This window comes from Bombus pascuorum, chromosome 1 (genome assembly GCF_905332965.1).
Source record: "Bombus pascuorum chromosome 1, iyBomPasc1.1, whole genome shotgun sequence".
Taxonomy (NCBI): domain Eukaryota; kingdom Metazoa; phylum Arthropoda; class Insecta; order Hymenoptera; family Apidae; genus Bombus; species Bombus pascuorum.
In genome coordinates, this window is record NC_083488.1 from 20,548,132 (window position 1) to 20,572,516 (window position 24,385).

A 24,385-nucleotide genomic window follows, 5' to 3' on the forward strand; every position below is an offset into this window, starting at 1 on the left:
TCAGAGTTTAATATTATATCATACCAATAATAGTTATATATGTGAAAACGTTCATACATACATTTAAATTTATTTCAAAATAATAGTTTTAAAAGTCGTTTTGTGTTGACATATTTAAAGGTAGTTCTATTATTTAATATATATATTTTTTTATATAATTATCTTGTTTTATTAATATAATGAATATTCATTAAAAAATGAAATCTTTTGCTATTTTTATATTTTATTCTTGTTAATTAAATCCTTTAACGGAAAATTTTGGTAGAATTTTGTTCCCATATCTTTTGTCTAATGAATCCATAAATTTGATATAGTTGTGACATTGATAATCATCCAAAACCTATATAAATAACGTAGATAAATTATACAATATGTAGGCATTATATTTAATATGTGTTGTGATACATACCATATGTTCTGGCCACAGTTTTCCATTCGTTGTGCTTTCCATTATTGAAAATTGACAATGATATAAAAGTGATACACAATAATATATTATATAATCAGGCGAGAACAAAACACAAATTGCGAAAAAATGCATAATTTGGGGCAATGGAAGTATACCCCAAAAACATTGAGATACCATTAAATTACATATTAAAGACCAATCCACTCCAGAAGCATTCTGCATTGAAATATAAATTAATATATAATAATCTGTGATGGAAGGCAAATAAGAATGAAATTTATTTTTCAATATATACCTTAAGTGCAAATTTGATATGTGGAAGTTCATTACTAACAATACTTTCTAATATTTGCATAAATGTATATTGTGTGGCACATTCTTCTTTAATATTTTTATCCACAACTTTCCCCAAATTACACCATAAAAACGGAATTACTGGGAATTGAATTAATTGACTAATAAATGTTTTGCATCTGCAATTATCATATGCTATTATATCATAATATAATATAGGTCAATGATGTGAAATAGTTGTCTTATGTGCATTATCATTGCAATGATGACCAAGTTTTCAACCTGAGACCTACCAATGATGATACATTGACTAGCTAGAGTTACCCCATAATTTTTTCTCAAAAAAAGTAGTAGCAATTTCAATACTACTTTGTTCAGAAAGTTTCTGATCTATTTATTAAGATACTACAGCATTTAGAAATTGCTACCAGGGGTATATTCGCGGTCAACTGAGGTATATGTATGAAGTACAATAGTAAAAAATAAAACAATTATTTAATAATTATAAAATGTTTGTGTTTTTTATATAAAATTATATTATGCAAAAATTTAATTTCCACTGGTAATTTTGTGTGTACCTGTCAACATCCCCTTTACAAATAATGAATACTGTTGATAAAAACCAATCAAATCCATCAAATTTTGCTGGTCTTTCATATTGTATAAATGCATAACACGCATTTATAAATTCTTGTAATTTTTCTTTCATTTCAACTGTATTTTTCAAAACATCATTTTGTTCTGCATAATACAGAACTAAATCAATTCCGTGTATTTCTTCTGAAAACCAACAATCTATGTTTGATGATATGTTTTCCTTCCATTGAAAGATTTCTCCCCATTCTGAAGTAGGAATTGCTTTCTGCATCTGATCAACTAGTTGAATTAATACTGTATTCTAGTAAATAAAAAATTTATCTTATAAAAATATAACAAGATAAACTTAACAAACTGAACCCAATAAAAGCAGAAAACCTGCATTTACCTTTATTGGATCTTGCGATGCTATATACGCTTCTCTAATTTGTTGGACCCAATTATTATCTAATAATCCAGATCTATTTTCTCTAAGTAAACTTTCTAATTCTGTGCCATATTCGGTTTCTGAGAATGAATTTTCTTTGATTAATTCCAATGGAAGTAACTTTGGTAAATTACATTCTTCTGGTTCTGAAGCTTCTTCTTCGTCTTTACTTTTAACAAAATATGTTTTAGATATAATTTTATGTTGTATTAAAGTATAATCATCAATGTATTTTGTATTCAGTTTTTCGCTTATTACTTCTGTATTCAAATTTTGAAATCCTAACAAGATATTCTGGAAAGATTTATATCATAAAAATATAAAAAAGAAGAGATCAAAATATCTTAGTCTTATAGCATGTAGATGTATTACCTGAAAATTCAGTAATTCTAATAGATATAAACAAATATTCAAATTCCAAATTACAATATTTAATGATAGAAGCCCTAAATAGTGATAATTTGATTCAGAATTTACTGAATCATTAAATAATTCTAATAAATTAAGTGGATAATTGTGCTCTTCATTATTGTATGATTCTTTTATATTTGACATAAATGCAGAAAAACCTATAAAATAAACGATAAATAATTTATATAAACAAATTAAAATTAAATTAGTATGACATAATGAAAAATTTTTATCATTATTCTTACACTTAAAATTAAGAGAAAAAATTTTTAGTATATGTAAAAATTTCTGAATATTTTCATGATCCCATGGGTCATGAAAATAGTGTGGATCTTCTAGTATTTTACATGTTTCTGAGAGTAAGGTAGATAGAACATGGGGTGCAAGATTAGCAATTACATTATACCCCAAATGAAAAAAGGCAGCAGATGATACAAAGTTAACTACTTCAATTGATGTCCATGACATTCTTAAAGGTGCAGTAGATCCTTCAATTAGTTCTTGAAATACTGATGATTCTTGAACAAGACTTTTCAATCCATATGGTATAGATACCATCTTAAGTAATAATGTATTAATTGCACTATAAATAAAATTTTACTTTCTTAATACTATATTTAACTAATAAAAACAGATGACATATATATTTAAATTACCTATTTATCTGTTGAGCTTTATTTTCATTTTCAAAATAAGATTTATCTAATTTCTTATAAAAATATGATACAGCAGGATAAAATTCTTTTTCTACTTTATACTGTATTATTTCATATGCATCAAATACATTAAATAACTTCTGTATTACTTCAAATAATTTAACAAGATATTCTACATTCATTATGGATAAAGGTTGCCGTAACATATTTGATGCTATTATTATAATAAACATAGCTGGACATTTAGATATGTTACTTTCAAAATTTACTGTATGTTCTTTGCATTCTGAGATAAGAAATGTAGAACCATCTGCTGTGTCTAACATACATAGAATAATATTTAATGTATGTGGCCATATATTAATGTTATTTTCAGAAAAAGATGATAAATGACATAGTGCAATATGATAAAATTCATAATCATATAATATAGTTGGTTGGTCTAAAACAAATTGTAGAGCATAACAAGAAACATCATATACACTGCTTAATGTTTCTATGGATAATTTATTTAAAGCTCTCAGAGAAGCAGTTAAAAATCCAGAAACTGAAAATGGAATGTCAAATGTATTTTCCTTTAGAAGTTCACGGCCTGCTTTATAAACACAGAGTTGGGATACAAAACATAAACAATGAAGATAAGTTACTGTTTCCACTGTACTTCCATTAATAATAACTTCCATTGGATCATCGTAAATAGAAACTGCTATTGAATGAGGAGGCTCTTCCAGTCCTCTTTGTACATAATGCATTATTTGTTGTAATAAATTTGGTGATTTCCCTATAGCAGTTAGAAATATTTTTCTAGTAGCAAGACTAACAATCCATTTTCTACTCCAATCAGCACGTGGTTCTAATACAGAAATAATATTCAGTATATTTAATGTTTTTGTCTGTGTTGCAATTCCAAATTCATGTGTACTCAAAAATATTATAAATTCTTCTATCAATTGTTCTATAGTTTTGTCAGGATTTCTTGCACTTTTTAACTTTTCTTCGTGATAACGAAGTATTAGATGTATGATACGAAATATTCTTTCATGGAAAAAGAATTTAAAATTAATTCCAGAAATTAATGTAGGTAAAATTTCAAATGTCTTTTGCGAGTGGTATTGAGCATTAAAACCATTCAATAAATTAGTATATACATCATACGATTGTAAACAAGAGAGCAATTTAGCGTGTACCTGTAAACTAGCTTCAAAAATAGATCTACTTTCATCTATAAGACCATCCAATAAAGTTTTTTGAAGCGTATCCCATATGGGATTATTATTTAAATTCGATAGCTCACTTTTTAATAAAATTTCGTAACCAGCTAATCTTACATGAGCAGGTTTATTTTGATTAATTTTATCAAGAATAACGTTATAGCATTCATCATTATTTAATGGAGAATTCCAATCTTCACTTGTTTGATCACTGATGCAAGAGGAGGATGACTGTGGTCGCGAATCGGAGAGTAAAGTTGATGTAGATCTTGAAGCAGATTGTTCAACGATTGTAGCTCTTATAGAATTCACTAAAATGGACATTTCTTTTGAACGTATAATCTTTTGAGCAATATTAATATTGTCCACGTCTTCTCTCAATGATTTTTGTATATTTGCTTCAAATTCTTTTTTCAAGCATCTTTTTATCCACTTTTGAAGATTTGGAGAAATATCACTTTCCATATTTGCAAAATAAATGAATTCTATCTATACAACCATGTTTAGACAATTAGAGTAACTCGAACATGTAAATGAAACCTTTATACTAAAATGTTTTGACTGTGTTTCTATAGTAACCATCTAAAGCAAATGAAGATATAGTATACTGTATATAGTATAACAAAAATTTAATTCTTTAATTAATATAATACATATTTTATATGTACTATTATCGTTTATAATCTCAATGTTAGAAAGATATAATATTTTACAATTACCTCATAATATTCTACATATAATATAAATAAAATATTACAATATATGAGTAATTTAAAATTATATATATATACATATATATACAAATTGTATAATCCTCAAATATGAAAATGTGCTGTTGTAATTTATTACATTAAAAAGTGCAGCATTTACACATTACTTTTATCGTAATGCTACTATAACATTTGGAGATTTTGCCCGTAAGATAGAAATTCCTCCTTGTAAAGAACATACACCCACAACTCCACATTTTACCAAAAAATCTGCAAACTATAAAACATTTTTATTTCAATGCTGAAAAACTAAATTTTGTATTATAATACTGACCAAGGCATTATTTTGATCATGAGGCCCAATAATTACAACAACGCTATTTTTATTTTCTACAAGTGGTTTTGCATGTGGTCCAAGAGTTTCAATATGAGTTAAGGAAAGTTGTACGCTTGTAAATGGAATATTAATACTGCCTACTACAGCACCTCTTTCAAATCTACATAAAGAAAATGATTACTATATATATATAGAAATAATTTAGAATAATGTAATATTTCCTTTACAGATAAATTACTCACTGTATGTTATTGCGTACATCTACAGTTATTAATCTTTCAGGGCTATTGTCTAATAAATCTAAAAAGTCATCAACAGAAATTCTTGGCATTTTTTCAGTACCTGGTTCTGGTTCTAACCAATTTATATCCTAAAATGTAACATATTTTTTAAAATTTGTATTTAATAAATTATCTTGAAGAATATATAGAGTTTATATTTATACTTTTGGTTGATTAAACTGATGTTTTCTATAAGTAATACTAGGTGGTGTATTTTGGTACATCATCATAGAATCTTTAACACATAATTCGATGTCAATTTCAGGAAGATCAGAGAATAAGAGGATACATTCATTGAAACCTGAAGTTAAAAGAGAATCTCGTAATTGTTTTAATATTGCTAGTCCAACTAAAAGTGGAAATGATGAATCTCCTAATAGAAGTTTATCCCATAAATGAAGTATTTTGTGAAGTGGAAACACATCTAAAATAAGAAAGTTCAAGAATATGTAATAATCAACAATTTCAAAAGAGGAAAATTTATGATGTGAACAATTTTACATAATCCAAACATTAATAATAAATGGCTTACGTGAAAACATTGTTAAAAACCATGGAATTGCAAACAATTCTAATACAAAGTTGATTGATCTAAGATGATTAGCTAATTGTGGATCATGGAAAGCTATAATTTGTGAAAATTTTCCTAAATATTCTTGTATAATAGCAGAATTATCTTTCAGAAAAAATTTGTGAAGATATTTTGGTATAAATGCAGACAGACATTCGAAAGCTCTAGCTAAAATAAAAATATTAATAAAGTTTACATATACATACTATATAATTTACTTAATTTATTACCTTCGTTATTAAAATTAAGATATAGAAATGGAGCTGTTAACGAATCTAATCCTTGCCAATAAACATAATGAGGATTATTTCGAACCCATGCTTTGAGCAATCTTTGTAATCTTTCGTGACCAGCACCAGATGACAATAATTCACTATACTGATGACATCTTGGTATGTCTACTTCTATCTAAGATATTGTTAATAAATTAAAACATAAAGATAAATAATGTAATGTGACTTAATGATGAATTACTTGTCGATCTGTGTGCGTAGGTGTTTCTTTATCAATCATATCATAACGTTTCTGAATATCACCAGTAATACCAAGCAATGCTGCCCATACAGCTCCCCTAACAGGTGGAGGTATATCTTTGTGTGCTTCTTCAATTATTGCTTCCCGTGTAATTGGATAAACCTAAATTATCAATATACATAAGTAAATATTTTAAGTGTTCTATGAAAAGATTCTATTTTTGTAATAATTTATTGGTTACATTTTTTATTAATGAATTTATAGTAAATAATTTCAAACTTCAAAAATATTCAAAATAAAGTAATTATCTGTAACAATTCATTATATATCAAATATTCAAAATAATATAATCACCTGCAGTAATCTATCATATAAAACAATTCTATAAAATTGATATTCTGTATCTCTTTCTCTTATAATTAAAGGTAACTGGGAAGCAGCATCTATCAAATCCTCTTGTGATTGAACGCGCATTCTATAAAGCATATACAAAATGATTTATATAATATTGAAGAAAAATGTGAAATTTACATTTATCTTTATTATACTTACTGATTTGTTAACCATGGATAATTAGCTATATATGGAATATGACACAAACGTTGATGTAGTGTATCAAGAGGAACTTTAACCACACGTAAATCAAGTAATCCTGCTGTGTCTCTTCTGCCAAACATTTGACCTAAAAGTATCACTAAACTAAAAAGAAAATTAAAATAAATTGTGATTTTTTCCACAGAACACGATATTTATGAAACTTTTATTACTTTGGAATTGATAAAATAGGTGGTCTTGACCGAATAAATCCCTGTTTCTTTAATTCCACAGTAATATCGCCTCCTGCTAATTGCCATAAATAATATAATTCATCCATTTTTCTAACAATAACATTCTTATATAAACTTTTTTCTTTTTCTTTCTCATTTTGTAACAAAAATTCTTCAAATATAGGTAACTTCAGTAACTTTTCTGGTACCTTGCGCGTTAAGGGGTGAATTTGTAAGCAACAATCTACAAAATCCTTTACTTTATCAGGTAAATCCTAGAACAATAATAAATACAAAGAAATAACTATACAGTGTGACCCAGAATTTAAGAATCAAATAAATTATACCTTATAAATATTGTAACAATTAGCTTCTCTTGCAAGACGTTCAAAAACAGAAGTTTCACAGTGTATTAGACTAAGAACTTTTCGCAAACATTGAGATAATTTTACACCTGGCCACATTGACTTTCCCAATAATAATTCTGCAATAATCATACCTAAAGACCAAGAATCTACTTTTGAGCTACTGACACCAGAACTCAGAAATACTTCAGGAGCTGTATACTTTGGATAACTAATAAAAAATTGTATTATGCATTTAAATAAGTATTTCTTATTTCTACTAAATATTCAATTACAATTAAATTTGATTAAACTAAATATTTTATTATAAAACATACCCAATAGGGAAAGATACATTCTTTCCACTATCTGTCATATAATATAAACCAAAATTGTATAACTGTACATTTCCACTTTTATTGACTAATATATTTTCAGGATTTAAATGTCTGTGTACTAAGCCTAAATTATTCATATGCTGTAAACCCAACAGGCATTGAAATGCTATTTTCACAATATCATTAACATTCAAATTTTCTTTTTTATTTAATGTATCTCCATTATATTCTGCAACCACTACTACCCGTTCTACAAAAAATAATTTTAATTAGATAATCATATGCAATGTTTCTAAATTCCTAATTTCAAATATAATAAGATTTACCATGTTTACTTCTAATTATATCAAGATATGTCGATAAATTTGGATGATGAATAGTCTTTAAAAATTGAGATTTTCCATATATGGTTATTGAATTTGGTGTAAGAGGTAAACCATTACTACCACAAACTTCAACTGGATGACTTTGGGCAAAAAATGTCATTCCTCCGAAACATCGTTCTTCGTTTTCTAAAAGTGCTGGACACATCTTCGACTATAAAATAAAACATATTATTATACAGTATCTTAACAATATTTAAATAACTAATTTAATATTAATAATGACAAAAAGTTTACATATATATTAAAAAATACATCATATAATACAAGAAATAATTATAAAATATACGTACTTGATTTATTGATATAGATTTTTATGAAATTTTAAACTATAAATTGATATTTACATTATTAACCTCAACGAATACTTATAACCATTATCAATTATAAGAATATATTTAATTATATCTTAGAATTATGTCTTTTCATAGTTTAATTATTTATCATTTGTAGAGTAAATCAAATTACTGATTTATTTATCAATTTTGTTTACAAGAATAAACAAGACCACCCACTTCATATACATACATGTGTATATATGTATACATCACTGATATGTATATGTATCATGAACCACGATCATATAAATAGATCCGGACACTCGCTAGGGAAAATCGTTCGAAAAGTGAATCATGTCTAGTTGTGAAAAATTAACATGGAAGATCAACAAAGTCTGCGTTCTTACGAGATAGACAGAGATGAGTAGAGTGTCTCTTTCTCTGAAGTATTCATAGTGTGTCACGGATTGCAGAACAAGAACCTTCTTGTCTTCGATGTTAATTTTTCACAACTAGTCACGACTTAATTTTCAGACAGTTTTTCACAGACTTCAATATATATGAATGTAGGACCTGATAATAGGAATTCTGTGTACATAATATGTATAGTCTATGTATGTTAGACTATACATAGTCTGTATAGTCTAACATACATAGACTATACATATATCGATGCATACCGAAATAGTTAAATTTAAAGCCGAGTTCACATAAATTGCAAGCACGACATCTGTGACAGTTTCATAAACTATGAGCTAGGATGCTCATAAACGTGGTCCCATCTAGCAAATATATATTGCTTTTACTGGTTCTGCTGTTAATATAGCAGTTTCCTTTCTGATTTTAATCGTGCAGTAGATAGGACGTTTTCTTTTCAGTGATCTTGTAAGGAGGTACAATGACGTGAGTATCTAATCTTTTCATATTTTATAAATCTGAAAATTTTTTTCTTTGATATTATAAATAATATTTATTGCGATATATCTTTTTAATATAATTACGAATATTTTTTAAAAATAACCGTTATTGAAGCTTTATATCGTATCAATTTCTGGACATGATATTTCCACATTGTACTATAATTTTTCAAATGCATCTTTAAGTCTTTTATAAAATGAATTTTAAGTATTTAATAAATATAAATAAATACTTTTTCTATTATGTGTTGAATTCTTTTTATTTTATAACAGTTTTATATCATACTTTATTTAAATTATATTCTAATCCTAATCAACTTTTTTATCATTGTAGCATAGTATTATTGAAAATATTCAACTTTTATATATATACCATTTTAATATAATTTTAATTTAATAATAAATGAATTCGCATGAGTTCACTATATGTTGGATATAAATAAGGGAAATGGGCACTGCTTATAAGATTAATTGTGAACATCAAGCAATAAAAAGATTTCATGTACAAAAATGTTGGTAGCAGTTCATTTCTGAGTTATAAACAATTTCATTAGAAACAGAAACATGCTAGTATCAATGAATCAACTGACAAATCTCTGTCCGTATCTCACTCCTAAGACCCACTTTTTTTATTTGTATACTGTATATTATAATAGTAATAATTGTTTTAAATTTCAACTTTGATTGTAATAATAATAATTTAATCAATAGGTCCAAAGTATCACGTGATACTCTCTATGAATGTGTGAATGGTGTTATCCAAAATTCACAAGACAAAAAAAGGAAATTCTTAGAAACAGTGGAACTCCAAATTGGGTTGAAGAATTATGATCCTCAAAAGGACAAACGTTTCTCAGGCACCGTCAAGTATGTTTCTACCTGACATTGAGGATTCTTTTCGGTTTTTAATGATTACCATAAAATCTTTACTTTCCTTTTCCTTTTTTTTTATTTTTTTTTTTATTTTTTAACTAACATCCGAAAAGGTTGCCTCATGCATAGTCAGGAAGCTAGGTTTTACCTAGCGGACCTCTACCCAGGGTCTTAAATAAATTGGGGAGGTTTTTTACCGTTACATTTATTACAGGATCATGAATTATGATCCTGCTGGTAAGTCAATATTTGACTATGGCAACTATTCAATCAATTCAATTATTAAAACCAATATTCAGTGATGAACTACTTTGCATGTATTATCTGAATACTTCGTGTGGTTATCCAATATGTTACTGAGAATATTGACTTTGATAATAGTATTTTCATTTTTGAGTAATTGTAATAATGTTGAATTCCACTTTGAGTATCACTTTGAATATTTATTCATAATAATATATATAGAATCAGCAGTTTGAGGAATATTAATTGCTTAATTACACATATAATTTATCTCTATTAAAGGTTGAAGAATATTCCAAGACCAAAGATGCAAGTTTGTGTTTTGGGAGATCAGCAACACTGTGATGAAGCTAAAGCTAATAATATTCCATATATGGATGCAGAAGCATTGAAAAAATTAAATAAGAACAAAAAGCTTGTGAAGAAACTAGGTAATTTGAAGTTTTTTATTTTGTCTATTTAATTCTTTTTTTTGTGCCTTCCAAAAAGCACCATTGCTATTTTGTAATTTGTAGTAGTGGTCGTCAATCGGAAGAAAATTAAATTCTTCACTAGGTGAGGACGTTGTGTTTTATTCCTTCGTACCTCAATCCGTGTCGAGACATCTTTTCAATCAATTTTAGTATAATTTGATTTAAAAATTAACTTACATGTGCTTTTTACAGCCAAAAAATATGATGCCTTCTTAGCTAGTGAGTCTTTAATTAAACAAATTCCACGTATTCTTGGTCCTGGTCTGAACAAAGCTGGCAAGTTCCCTGGTCTTCTATCTCATCAGGAGTCAATGGTAGGGAAAATTGATGAGGTGAAAGCTACAATTAAATTCCAAATGAAGAAGGTAAATTTTGTTGTATATTTGTTGTTTCAAAGAATATTTTACTTACAAATTCTTGTTAAAATTGTAATTTATAATATTCAAACGTAATTTGAAAAACATTTTTTCAGGTATTATGTTTATCAGTGGCTGTAGGTCACGTGGGAATGACTCCAGATGAATTGGTACAAAATGTACATCTTTCAATTAACTTCTTAGTTTCATTGTTGAAAAAACACTGGCAAAATGTACGTTCTCTTCACATTAAATCTTCTATGGGACCACCTCAGAGATTATACTAATTTAATTAGTATAAATACTATCGATGTACAATGAAAAAATAAAGCAGACATAACTCAATGTATGATGTGTTACAATTTGTTACAAAAATTTTCCTATTTGATATTTTCTAAACTTATAATTTAAAAATATATCGATATCGTAATTCGTGTACTACAACAATCTTATTGAAAATCGTACAGTTGTTGCATTTACTAGAGTAAAGTTCTATATGTTTTAACATAATGTATCGTCGTAATCGTATTATGTAATATTTCATTAAAAAGAAAAATTACTTTGTGATGCATTTATAATATTTTGTCTTTATTAAAACGGTACCAAAAATTTTATAACAAAGGAAACATTCATTTATTATATGTATCGGTGATTATGAAAATGCTGTATCGAGAAAAAGTCAAGATTTTTATTTGTTTTGTATCGATTTATATTTCTATATAACTAAAATTTTTGCTAAATAGCTGAGAAATGAGTAACGATATGAGGAAGTCACTTCCATAATTATCTACGGAAGTTCCGATTTATCTACGTTCATTTTGACAGTGGTAGCACATGTATCTTGTGCGTGAGTTGTGAGACTTGTGAAAAAAATAATAATTACATATTTTCGTATTATGTCAGAGAGACAATGAGAGAGCTCACACCTATTCTAGTTATTCCACAGTACAAATGCTGCACCATGCTGCCAAGTCCTAAAGTCAAGTCCTAGTGTTCCACGCTAGAATATACAAAAACTTATTTAATTTCACCGCAAACGAGGTATAGCCCAACAAATGAAGACGTATTCGTTAAGACGATGGTAGAGACGAAAGGCAACTTTGGACGGCGGTGACCTAAGGCCTACTCTTTTAACGAATGATATAACTATACACGAATACAATACACCATAGCACACTAGCACATTGATTTTTCTCGTGTTCTTTCTTTTTCTTGTGCTATTATGTGTCATTATCTTTAATGCTAAGCATGTAAAATAAAAATTTTACAAATAAATTTTCAAAGTAAAAGATAAAAATTTTGGTTAATAAATTAGTCATGACGTCAAATCTTGTCTGCCGATAATTGGCTCTTCTGTTTTTATCGTTTCTGTAAATAAATACGCATGTAAACATATACATTACGCCAGAAATACTATCAGGGAGGAAATTCCTCTCTGATACTATTCACAATCTATCAACCACTGAAATTACTATCAAAGTGAAATTTAAGATTTATTATAACGTTTATTATTTAATATAAAGCAAATTTGATGTTAAATCTAAAAACCTATTGTGTATAAAATATATTAAAATTACTATTATTCATCATTCCACTAATCCATTATCGTTTAAACGGTAAGGTTTCCTTTTTTTCTCTAAAAAGAATATAATAAATAATTAATTTCTCTTTCTGAGGCAATTTTCCTTCAGTATTGTGTGATTATGTTATTCTCTTACTTGTCTATCTCGAATAGAAAAATATGAATTTCTTCACAAGCGTACAATGAAATAGTCTTTTGCAGTGTGGAACTAAATAGGTTCATGTATATGCTAGCATGGAACACCTTCAGTACTTGACCGTTGGGGGCAGTACTAATCCGGAAACAACTGGAGCCATACGCGTGAGTACTCCCATTTCCTCTCTATGTCGTTAAATAAAGGCTCGGGTATGGGGTATCGTGATGCTTCATATGAAATATCAATGGATTTTGAAGCGGGATTTCATGTTTTAGACTTTTCACCGAAAAAAGAAAGGCCAAAATTATGTTATAATTTACACTTACCTTCATTATATACAAATGTAGGTCCAAAAGAGAAGTATAAAAACAATTATTTACTACTTTACATTCCACTAATTTATTAGGAATATTTTAAAGCCCTTAAAATATCTGAAACAAAATTTTGTTATTGAACCAGGAGATGATTAATAATTAATTCTACAAAATTATAATATATAGAATATAGATAAATAAATCTGTTTGTTTTAGCTTGTTTTCTTAATAAAATTCATTATTTTTTTATCGTAGAAAATTACATATTTTATGAAACGTTTTATTCCATAATAGAAAAATATTTTGTAATACACTTAAACGTAAAAATCTAAATATCTAGAAACAAAATATATATGTATGACTTACACCTCGTTGATAATCTCAAGCACATATGTTGAGGAAACACTCCGTCGCAAGTATACAACATCAAATTACATTAACATATGTGTGAAATGGTCAAATGATAAATCGGTTGAGAAATAAATAGTAATTCTATTTGTTTTTTCAACAATACAAATATAAAATTATACAATAATTGTAACAATGTTAAAAAATATTTATTTTTATTACTTAAGCAGATTTTTATCAAATTATTAATTACATATATATAGTTAACGTTCCTTTTTATATTTATTTTATTAACTTGTCTCAAACATATTTTTCATGAATATTCTAATATATTTTTTATATTGAAAAATGAAAAGTTATAAATTAAAGATATACCAAAAAGTAAACAGAATAAAAGTGTCTTAAATTTTCCCTCGTCTACGCTTATATATACATGTAGTAAAATGAAGATTTTTTATTAGTTTATATATTTTCTTTTCATTTAAAAGTCTTACTCAAATAATCAGTAATAAATAATTTATTAATTATTACTTAATTAATAAATTTAAGTTGTTCATCTCGTTTAAGCTGTACAAATATATTTTATAAATATACTATTCAAATACAAGCGTAAATATAACTTTTTGTGAGTTAAAAGGTTTAAATAATCAGAACACGTTATTTTTAATAACCTTTGAGGAGGTTATAATATATTCTTTAAAAATGTATAAACATATGCTCCTCTATTTTGCTTCATAAGTAAATTGCAGTTTCAATAAAGTTGTAGATTTATCCGACAGCTTAATACTGCTTTATTTTTTTTTGCGATTGAATGTAATTTTAATATAGAAAATTTCGGTCATAGTGCTTAACATTCGATTCACATGTATTTTACTAGAATGCGCAAAAACATTAATGAAAACGGGGGTCTTATCTATATTAAAAGAAGACTGATATTTAATGAATAACGTTGAGAGATTCAAATCACGAGAAAGTCTAATCTTTTGAGCAAGTACATTTTATGTTTAATTTAATACTTAACATACACAATTGCATTAAGAATTACGTACACATATATAATGGCATATAAATGTAGTTTAAATATTATAAATTATTTATTAGTTATGATTTCCAATTATTAACAATGCGTTAACATATCAGTTATTATATATGTGTTATTACATATATATATTATATATATAATTATAGATATATAATTAAAATTATACAATTTTAATAATTATAAAACTTTTCGATAACAGCCATTTGTGTAATAATTGTGTTTAGTGATTTTATAAACTTATTGTAATAAATATAATTCATGTAAGATTTCAAAGAAACGAATTTTTGTAAAAGCTATATGTAAAATATAATAAAAAATTGTTAAAATTCGTAAAAAGATCAAGATAAATATTACCCTCATGTTTGATTAATAAAGTAGTACAGAGTACGCTTTTAAGAGTTTAAAATAGACTTGAGATTCTTATCAGCAATATCAATGACTATAGGAGGGATAAACGAAAACCTGTTGGTAAGTGATCAGAAGTCAGAATGATTATCAAGAAAATAACTAACACATCGAGTTTTCAAAATAGTTCTTCGTACCTTTGTTAATAGATCTCATTGATTCGAGTGTATAAATTTTTAATAATATTATTGAAAACATCGAATTAGTTCTTATGTGCAGAGTTTAATCCTGGATAAACCGATTTTTTCTTGAATAAGTGGATAAAACATAACAATTGTTTTGTATACGAAAAAAGTTTCAATTCGTAATGAAAAATATAGAATATATGTTTGTAATTTATCAATGAAGAACAATTTTTTGTGAGATTAAGTAAAGAATCGTGAACATTTGACTTTTCGTATTACGATGATCTGTGAAAAAACATTGCTGATGGAATCGTGATTGATATGAGCTATAACATATCAATCAATTATTGTGAAATTCTACTTGCTACTTTAAACGCCTATTGTACATATATCATTTTATTTTTAATATCTGATTTTTTACAATGCATTTATAAAAAGAATAATAATAGTAATCAAAATAAATTCACATAATATGTTAAATAAAGTGAAATGCACAATCATAAATGCACAAAACGTATAAAAATTACAATTTCAATTGTTAAGTCTTTGGTATGAAATGATTTTTCTGGTTCTAAATTATGAGGCTAAGCATATAATACTTTGAAATATATATATATAATTAACATTTCAATTAATTTAGATAGCTTAAAAGATATCACTTTAAATAGAAAAAGAATTATATTGGCAGAAGTCAATGTAACCTATCTAAATAATGTGTTAAAAAGATGCATTGGTCAAAATTAAATCGATTATTTATCAAATTTTTTTATTTCTAATATTAACATTTTTCATCATTCCTTCGAAATCATAGTTAACGAAACGTTTCCATTTCTAATTAATATACGATTTATTTATTGTGACAATAATGATATTTTTCGTTTGTGAATTGACTCAAGGTATATTTTAAGTTTATCAGAAGAAATCACAAATATTGATTCCGTTTTTAGTTGTGATATGAAATAAACCTTTCGAAAGTCTAGATTACATCGTTTCAAGTACGTAATGTTAACTATACGACGTATAAAGTGTACAATAAAATTATCACCAGAACCTGATACTTTACCTAGCGCAGTTAATTAATTAATTAAGATAAAAAAACATCAAACTGTTATCTTAGATTTTTACGATTTTAATAATGAAACTGTGTTTCAATTTGCAATCTTATAGGTAACATGGTACGAAAAAAACGATTGAAAGTGTTGATTTACGCACTACAGATCATCTATGTGCTTAGTGAAAATAATTTTATCGATCATCGACACATCGGACAAAATGAAACAGTGAACGCTTCGATGAAAATTTTATCGTTTGATCTCAATGCTGAATATGTAGTATCTTCAGAACTAAATAATTCTATGAGCGTAAAAGAGTTTCTAGACGAAGCTACAGAATTCGAACAAAATGAGCTCCTGCCGAATGATTACCTGAAAAGCAACGATACTAATATATCGATTCTCGATACAACGAACAATGACTTCGTTCAAAAATTCGAGCATATTTCTATTTCATCTAACGAATTGAAAGATAACCAAATTTTATCGGAAGATATATTAGTGGCATGTAACGAAAAAGGTATAATTACTTAGATAAGGGTCAGTATAAATGAATGATTTTACTATTTACGTTTGCCTTGTTTATAGATCGAAAAAATGTACAGAATCTATCGATTGATCTAGTTGCTACAGAATGGATATTTCTCTCCTGGCAACCACCTTGTGATAATATAACAAGTGAATTGTTTTATACTATCGATATATGTTTGGACTCGAATCAACTATGTTTTTCAGGAAATAGAACTATAGTAAAAGATGTACAATATAATGCCACTAATCTAGAACCATGCAACAATTATACATTTATTGTAAAAGCCATTGACAAAGATTTAAACTCGACTGGAGTTATTGTAACAGGAGCGACGAGTTCTAATAGTAAAATTATAATATTAATACAAATTTAATATTCAATATAATTATTTAAATTTACTCTGGTTTAATTATTTCGCAGAAATTGCTTTTAAAAGTATAATGTACAATTTATATACTATTCATTCTTTTTAGTTACTGAAATTGGAGATATTCAAAAATTAGTTGCGCATACTGCTTTTAGTACAATTAAATTAAGCTGGAAATCACCAGGAGATTATCCAGCATGTGTAAATCATTATTTAATTGAACAATGCCTTAAAAATATTTGTAATAATGCCTCAATTACAACTGAAGAATATATTTCATCAAATTTAGAACCATGTGAGGAATATTTCTTTATAATTAGAGCAGTTTCAATAAACAACAAACAATCTAATGGTGTTGATATTACATTAAAAACAAATTCTCCAAGTATGTTAGTCAGTCATTATACTAGCTTTTACACATAGCTACTAATTAATAATTTTTTGAATAATAATAATTATTTTTATAAGAATCTAGTAAACCTCAAAACCCAACTGTGGAAGCTAATGCATTTTCTTTAGTTATTCATTGGGAACCACCAGAAATTGGAGCTAAATGTATTAAGTATTACAGTGTTACTATTGATCCACAGCCAAAAACAGAACAAGTAACTGGAATAAATGTAACAATAAGTGATTTGTATGCATGTACTCCATATTACATTTCTATTAATGCAGTAGATGAAGACAATAATGATGGGGAAATTTTCAGTTTTGAAACAAGAACAGCATCAACAGGTAAAAAGAAATTATGAATATCATATATGTATATTGTATAAAATATTTATGTTTAAGAATAAATGAAAATTTTACTTAGTATCAAAATCACCAATATTAAATATGAAAGAACCAATTGTTACAACGAATGACATAATGCTTTCATGGAAGATTGAGAAAGGCAACAGTAACTGTACTTTAACATCTTTAAAAGCTATGTGTAATGCTACAATGACAAACGGTCATGGTTATGAAGTTAAGAATGGGCAAGCTGAAGTACATATAGATTCTCATATTGAAGATGAATATTTTACAAATTCAATAATAAAGAATGTCAGTCCATTTACTACATATATATGTTGGGCATATGTTCTTAATGAAGCAGGAAATAGTGAATTAAGTAAATTAATAAGTGTAACAACATCAGAAGATAGTAAGTAAGCAGAAATGCATAAAAATTATGTTAAACATATAGTTTTTAACCTACGTTAAAAATACAAGAAATAACAAAAGTCATAAGTAATATTAATTAGTGATATTCTTTAATATTTCAGTACCATCCGCGCCTTTTCTCAATGTTACAAATATAACATATTCACAGTTTATATTTGTTTGGGAACCACCATCATATTTAGCAGGGAATTTACATGAATTTGAACTTGTATTTGAAGGAGAAATATGTTTCTATATGCCTGATTGGTGCAAACCAGTAACCTTAAAAACCATTAAACATTTTAATGGATCTACGTTCATTTTTGAATATTTAAATGCAACAGCATTTACATATTATACAGCAAAAATCAAAGCAAGAACCTCTGCAGGCTGGGGAAATTATAACAATGACTTAGTGTTATTTAAAACACCAGCTGGAGGTACTTTCTAATTACACAATATTATAGATATTTATAATTTCAATATCACTAAACTCTATTATATTACTATAGTTATTATATATTAGTTCCAGGGATGGTATCCAACTTTTCATATTCAATTGTAAACAATGAAAATAATAAAAATGTTTTGAATACCATTTTGACCTGGGGCATTCCATGTTCTTTAAATGGAATATTGGAATATTTTAATGTATTTGTAGATGGGATTAGAACTAATTATGAACCACATTCTTTTACATTAAAAGTTTTATCAAATGATGTTAAAAATGATACGGTCATAACAAATTTGAACGAATTAAAAGCAGAATATAATTATATCATTAAAGTGGTAACAAAGGTTCAGGGAGTCCAAGATTTTGGAATACCAGCATTTAAAAATATTTCATATCCTGCTGGTAGTATGTACCTAACTCTAAATAATATAAACTAGCAACTTTTATAAAATATTTATCTTCAAGTATTAAAATGTCGTTAATAAGTTACTATGCATTATTTATATTTTAGTTCCACCTCAACCTGATGAAGATTATATAAAATCTATAACTATAGATCCAGCTAGTGCACGAAGAACTACAACAACAGCTACACTTTTACTTCCCTTATTCCCTAATACAAATGGTGATATTATTTATTATTCTATTATAGTATCAAAAATGAACTATAATATTCCATCAAGTATTAGATTTAATATAACAAATAATACGAATCATATATTATGGCCAAATATATCTTCTTGGAAAGAAGCTATGCTACAAGACTTTGCAATACCTTATCAAGCTACTAGACTATGTTGGAATCCTTATCGTAGGTGATATATTTTTCAGCTTGTATTCAAATTTAATAAAAATATTTGAATTATTATCGTATTTTTGCAGCTAATTCTGTTGCTGATTATGGAGATATGCAAGCAGTCAAGTATACACTTGGCGAAAATACAAATTGTAAAGAAATTTCATCTAATACCAATAAAAGAATTTATTGTAATGGTCCTCTTAAACCAAATACATGGTATCATGTTAGAATGCGGGCATTTACTCGTGGTGGATATTCTGATTCTACAACATTTTTAATAAAAACCAGTAAAGTGTTTATTGATTCTTAAAGTTATTTGTATTTTTCTTCGTTTTTGTCGCTTCGATATTGGTATTGCAAAAATCATACATAATTAAATTTTATTGTATTCATTAAGTATTTTAAATTATATTAGATGCTGAAATAGATATCGTACTTGTTAGTGGAGTTGTTTTTGGTATTTTATTCTTGGGAATTTTATCAACAATAATGTTATTATTTCGCAAATGTTCAATTCGTGCGTAAGTAAATCTTATTTTTTGTTTAGTTCAACATTATCACAGTAAAAATAATATTCATCAAAATATAAAAATTTAAACATTTAAACATTATAACAAAGCATATATTCTGGCCAAAAATTTACATAATTAATGATTTAATGATAATTTATACATGTTTTTTAGAATATTACGACGATTTCTACATTCTGACATGTCTGGATCACCAGTTCCTACACCTTTTTCAAAAAAGAAATTTATAGCTCATTGTCAACAATTTATTGATAATCCTGGAAAATTAAGCAATGAATTTCAGTTACTTCAAACTCTTAGTATTGATTTACAAATGCCAACCAATACTGCTTGTTTACAAGCCAATAAGAAGAAAAACAGATATTCTGATATTTTACCATGTAAAATTATTAATTTACATATTATAAAGATGTAAATTATATATAAAATGAAAAAGAAATGCTTTATTAAATTTATATTTTCAGATGATTTTTCAAGAGTTAAACTGGAAGTAATTGAAAATGATCCTAATACTGACTACATCAATGCATCTTTTATTAAGGTGAGTAACCATAAAATTATTTGTTTACACTAAATATGAATTATATTATGTATTAAATATGAATTAAATAGGTATACTCTATTTTCAGGGCTATAGTGGCGAAAATGAATATATAGCTTGTCAAGGACCAAAAGAAGAAACAACATTTGATTTTTGGAGAATGATAGAGCAATATGATATCAATGTGATAATTATGTTGACTGAGTTAGTTGAAAAAGACAAAGTAAGATTTTCGCACTAAATATATTTAAATCTCCTTTAAATGTTAAAAATTGATACCTTTGTAGGAGAAATGTCATCAATATTTTCCAACAATTAGAGAAACTTTTAAGTATGAAAATATGACTATAAAATGTATAAGTGAATTAGATTATAGATCTTATACACAAAGAACGCTAGTATTACAAAAGGTATAAAATTTAAACTTAAGTTACAAGATTTAATAAAATACATTTGTACTTATATATATGAATTTAATTCTCCTATTTATAAATAATAAATATAGGAGAACAAAAAACGAAATATAACACATTTACATTTCAAAGAATGGCCAGATCATGATGTCCCAGAGGATTTTGAACCAATAATCCATTTTTGCCAGATTGTACACCGTAATGTTACTGCTAATAAAGGATATATTGTAATTCATTGCAGGTAAAAATATATGAGTTTAGTATAATAGTTAATAACATCATATATCTTGATGTTTTCATATTATTCAGTACTGTTACTACTTTACATTTCGAATTTATTTAATATTATTACTATTTCACTATTTTATATAAATTTTATATATATATATAAATACATATTTTTATAGTGCAGGAATTGGTAGAACTGGCACTCTAATAGCAATAGATATAATTTTACAACATCTTCGAGATAATAAAAAATTGGATGTGTTTGGAACAGTATATAGATTACGACGTGATAGAATAAATATGGTGCAAAAAGAAGTAGGAAAATCTAAGATCTTTTATATTAATATTAATATAAATTATGTACTCATAAATTGTATATCTACAGAATTCGACCGAATAATACGCAAATATAGGCGTGATTCCTTGTGGAAAAATAAGGAAAAATATAGAATAAAATCTTTTTATTCTCGAGTTTGAAAATTCGTCAACTATATTTGAATATGACTAATTCCGGGTTGAACAGAATTAAATAATTGATAGGAAATCATTTCACGTGTGAAAATAAATAAAAAATACAGAACAAAATTTTTTTACGAGATACTTTGTTTCCGAAAAAAATAAATTTGAAAATACGCGTGTAGTAGGTCAATTTTTAACTAAATGTGTTCAAACTTTACATTATTTTGTTCTGTCTAATCCAAAATTTGTCATGTTGAAGCATATATGTTTCATAAATTGTCAACCTCAATTTTCTCGAAAACTAAACCGAGAATGAAAAAATTTTATTCTATATTTTTTTCTTATTTTTCCACAAGCAGTCACATTATGCCCGTTTTTACGTGTTATTCGATTGGATCCTGTATATCTAATACTATTAATATTTATTATATTTTTAGAGTCAGTATGCTTACATATACAATTGTACAAAGCAAGTATTAAAAAATCCCTATTGTTTAAAGAATTGTAAGTTTGTCATGTTTACTACAAACAAGTTTATTTACTATTATTTTTCGTTTTAAATATTGAAATTTGTATGTTTCTAGATAAACCACCACCTATGAATCCAGTGTATGAAAATACCTCCAGGAAAATAAGAATAGTACCAAGTTCAAATATAAATCTACACTAGTCACAACTTTGAAGTAAGCATGTAACAAGTAATTTTAAATATTTATTTTTGTTTTGCACAATATTGAAATTTATATGTATAAAAAAGTGATAGAAATATGATACTTTGTATTTTGTTTATAATAATACGTGAATCAAATTTTATTCTTGCAATCCATTAATTTAATTCTTTTTTATTTCTATGGAATACATATGATAATATATTTTTAAAGCAGACAGAACATTTTAACGAAACTATAATAATAACATTTCAATATAAGGTTGTAATTGTTTAGTTTTAACTCAGTATATGATTTAAAGATTACAATAGATTTAACTAATATTAATGTCTAATCTTTTAATTGTTATTCAAGGTATAAGCTATCTACCTACCATTGCTTGACAAGAGTCCTACATAAGAAGTGCAATCTTCCTTTGAGTGTAAGTGCTTCTATTTTATTTAAATATATATACATATCAAAAATGAATAATATACACAAAACCAATAAAGATATGTTTTCAGGATTTAATTATCTAGTCTTTCTTCTTACTAAATACATTTTAAATCTTAATTATTAACATCTTACGATGTAAACTAAAAAGTCAAAAATTCACTAAGCTATGATTTATTGACTTCTTCTTGTATAGAAAATAAATTAACCAATTTATACAAAACTATAAATGTTATTTACAGATAAATGTAAAATAATAAATATAGATATATACTTAATATTTTTACAATAATTTGTATAAGTACATATATGCTACATATAACTTTATATTTATTTGTAATTATAATTATTTGTAATTATGACATATTTTTATTTATTAAGTTCAATTATATACCAATATTTTCTCTCTGATTCATACATTAATATAAAATATTTTCGTCAATAAAGATAATTAATAACGATATTTTGTAGAATAATCTTTTGGTGAAACAACTAAACCTCTACCTTTTCTAGCACCTCTGTAGACTGTCTCAATGATATCAATCATTTCTTGTTTGTCCTCTAATGTCCAGTTTATTTTATTATTATTTCCAGTTCCCAAATCAATCATTATATGTTTATTTCGAAAGAAAAACATAACTGTACAAGGATCATACAATTCATACCTGTAAAAAATCATACTTATATCTCACTGAAAATATATACTTTTAATAGTATAAGATAATAAAAAGACATTATTCAGTTTACTGACTAAAATAATACTATCAATAATAATTTAAACAGTATTTTATCAAAATATAAAATAATATCTTAAGATTTTTAATTGCAAATTAAACCTTACATTTTATTAAAATCAGGTACTTGAGTAATATCAACTAGATAAATGACAGCAAAGTTTTTTACTTTTTCAGCAATATTATAAAGAACTTCATCCATTTTCATACACATTGGATCCCAGTCATGGCCAAATCTAATAACCTAAAAATTTTTGTTTTCAGTTATAATTTCATATATAGATAGTAACTATAAATAGTAAAATTACTAGGTGAAATTTCATCTATGATAGCTATTAAAAGTTAATACAAATCAATTAGAAACTTACAACTACTCTGTCTTCTTCAGATAATATTGCCTGATCCACTTGCCATCCATTGTGAAGATGTGACAACATATAAGACATTGTTTTCTGTTTATCAAATACAGATCCAAGAAAAGTGAACAAATTTAATGTAACCTATATTTTTATATTCAAGTTTAGAACACTTTTTATTGGTATATATCACAAACTAAAAAGTGTAGAATAACAATATATTTTACAAAATCATGTAATAAATATACACTATTTACATGGATTTTATCATATGATTGAGATTATAGAATAAAAGTTTCTTTTAACTTCTCACAATACGATCAACACCACCGCTATAATACGTTTATTTGCGAAAGTCAAAATTTACCACCC

The 24,385-nt window shown here is 26.3% G+C and overlaps 5 protein-coding genes across 14 annotated transcripts; 2 read left to right on the plus strand and 3 right to left on the minus strand.

The window, feature by feature from the left end:
• On the minus strand, positions 1 to 4,511 carry LOC132907686 (protein broad-minded-like). Its single transcript, XM_060961033.1, has 8 exons — positions 2,795 to 4,511; positions 2,384 to 2,721; positions 2,100 to 2,296; positions 1,689 to 2,021; positions 1,282 to 1,601; positions 705 to 882; positions 410 to 625; positions 1 to 340 (listed from the first exon to the last, which is right to left on the minus strand). The coding sequence occupies exons 1-8, from the start codon at positions 4,468 to 4,470 to the stop codon at positions 233 to 235; spliced, it is 3,366 nt and encodes a 1,121-aa protein (XP_060817016.1). The 5' UTR covers positions 4,471 to 4,511; the 3' UTR covers positions 1 to 232.
• Positions 4,512 to 4,617: 106 nt separating this feature from the next.
• On the minus strand, positions 4,618 to 8,657 carry LOC132907567 (TBC domain-containing protein kinase-like protein). 3 transcript variants are annotated; one of them, XM_060960811.1, is made up of 14 exons: positions 8,504 to 8,657; positions 8,154 to 8,364; positions 7,828 to 8,077; positions 7,493 to 7,721; positions 7,146 to 7,420; positions 6,931 to 7,077; positions 6,733 to 6,853; positions 6,379 to 6,540; positions 6,135 to 6,312; positions 5,866 to 6,072; positions 5,498 to 5,757; positions 5,295 to 5,422; positions 5,050 to 5,212; positions 4,618 to 4,985 (listed from the first exon to the last, which is right to left on the minus strand). In XM_060960811.1, the coding sequence occupies exons 2-14, from the start codon at positions 8,356 to 8,358 to the stop codon at positions 4,974 to 4,976; spliced, it is 2,337 nt and encodes a 778-aa protein (XP_060816794.1). In that variant the 5' UTR covers positions 8,359 to 8,364; positions 8,504 to 8,657; the 3' UTR covers positions 4,618 to 4,973. The 3 variants fall into 3 exon arrangements, with proteins under 3 accessions (XP_060816794.1, XP_060816784.1, XP_060816802.1); XM_060960801.1 differs by having other exon boundaries at positions 4,618 to 4,992; positions 8,504 to 8,656; XM_060960819.1 differs by lacking the exon at positions 5,866 to 6,072 and having other exon boundaries at positions 4,618 to 4,992; positions 5,498 to 5,634; positions 8,504 to 8,656.
• A 525-nt stretch (positions 8,658 to 9,182) lies between these two features.
• On the plus strand, positions 9,183 to 11,695 carry LOC132907680 (large ribosomal subunit protein uL1). The gene is made up of 5 exons (XM_060961020.1): positions 9,183 to 9,391; positions 10,117 to 10,272; positions 10,804 to 10,952; positions 11,187 to 11,359; positions 11,467 to 11,695. The coding sequence occupies exons 1-5, from the start codon at positions 9,387 to 9,389 to the stop codon at positions 11,635 to 11,637; spliced, it is 654 nt and encodes a 217-aa protein (XP_060817003.1). The 5' UTR covers positions 9,183 to 9,386; the 3' UTR covers positions 11,638 to 11,695.
• A 1,483-nt stretch (positions 11,696 to 13,178) lies between these two features.
• On the plus strand, positions 13,179 to 23,215 carry LOC132907705 (receptor-type tyrosine-protein phosphatase F). Of its 7 annotated transcripts, none has more exons than XM_060961078.1 (20): positions 13,179 to 13,232; positions 16,470 to 16,874; positions 16,943 to 17,230; positions 17,360 to 17,638; positions 17,722 to 17,988; positions 18,068 to 18,400; positions 18,522 to 18,839; positions 18,926 to 19,258; positions 19,365 to 19,664; positions 19,736 to 19,939; positions 20,068 to 20,173; positions 20,336 to 20,562; positions 20,647 to 20,723; positions 20,812 to 20,946; positions 21,011 to 21,133; positions 21,229 to 21,377; positions 21,544 to 21,679; positions 22,261 to 22,327; positions 22,408 to 23,008; positions 23,075 to 23,215. In XM_060961078.1, exons 2-19 carry the CDS (start codon positions 16,475 to 16,477, stop codon positions 22,491 to 22,493), a joined length of 3,828 nt encoding a protein of 1,275 aa, XP_060817061.1. In that variant the 5' UTR covers positions 13,179 to 13,232; positions 16,470 to 16,474; the 3' UTR covers positions 22,494 to 23,008; positions 23,075 to 23,215. The 7 variants fall into 7 exon arrangements, with proteins under 7 accessions (XP_060817061.1, XP_060817052.1, XP_060817088.1 ...); XM_060961069.1 differs by lacking the exon at positions 13,179 to 13,232 and adding an exon at positions 15,075 to 15,240; XM_060961087.1 differs by lacking the exon at positions 13,179 to 13,232 and adding an exon at positions 15,277 to 15,546 and having other exon boundaries at positions 17,773 to 17,988.
• LOC132907881 (thioredoxin-like protein 4A) lies at positions 23,082 to 24,362 on the minus strand. 2 transcript variants are annotated; one of them, XM_060961352.1, is made up of 4 exons: positions 24,271 to 24,362; positions 24,026 to 24,157; positions 23,765 to 23,901; positions 23,082 to 23,588 (listed from the first exon to the last, which is right to left on the minus strand). In XM_060961352.1, exons 2-4 carry the CDS (start codon positions 24,101 to 24,103, stop codon positions 23,375 to 23,377), a joined length of 429 nt encoding a protein of 142 aa, XP_060817335.1. In that variant the 5' UTR covers positions 24,104 to 24,157; positions 24,271 to 24,362; the 3' UTR covers positions 23,082 to 23,374. The 2 variants fall into 2 exon arrangements, with proteins under 2 accessions (XP_060817335.1, XP_060817328.1); XM_060961345.1 differs by having other exon boundaries at positions 24,026 to 24,330.
• Between the last annotated feature and the right edge of the window lie 23 nt (positions 24,363 to 24,385).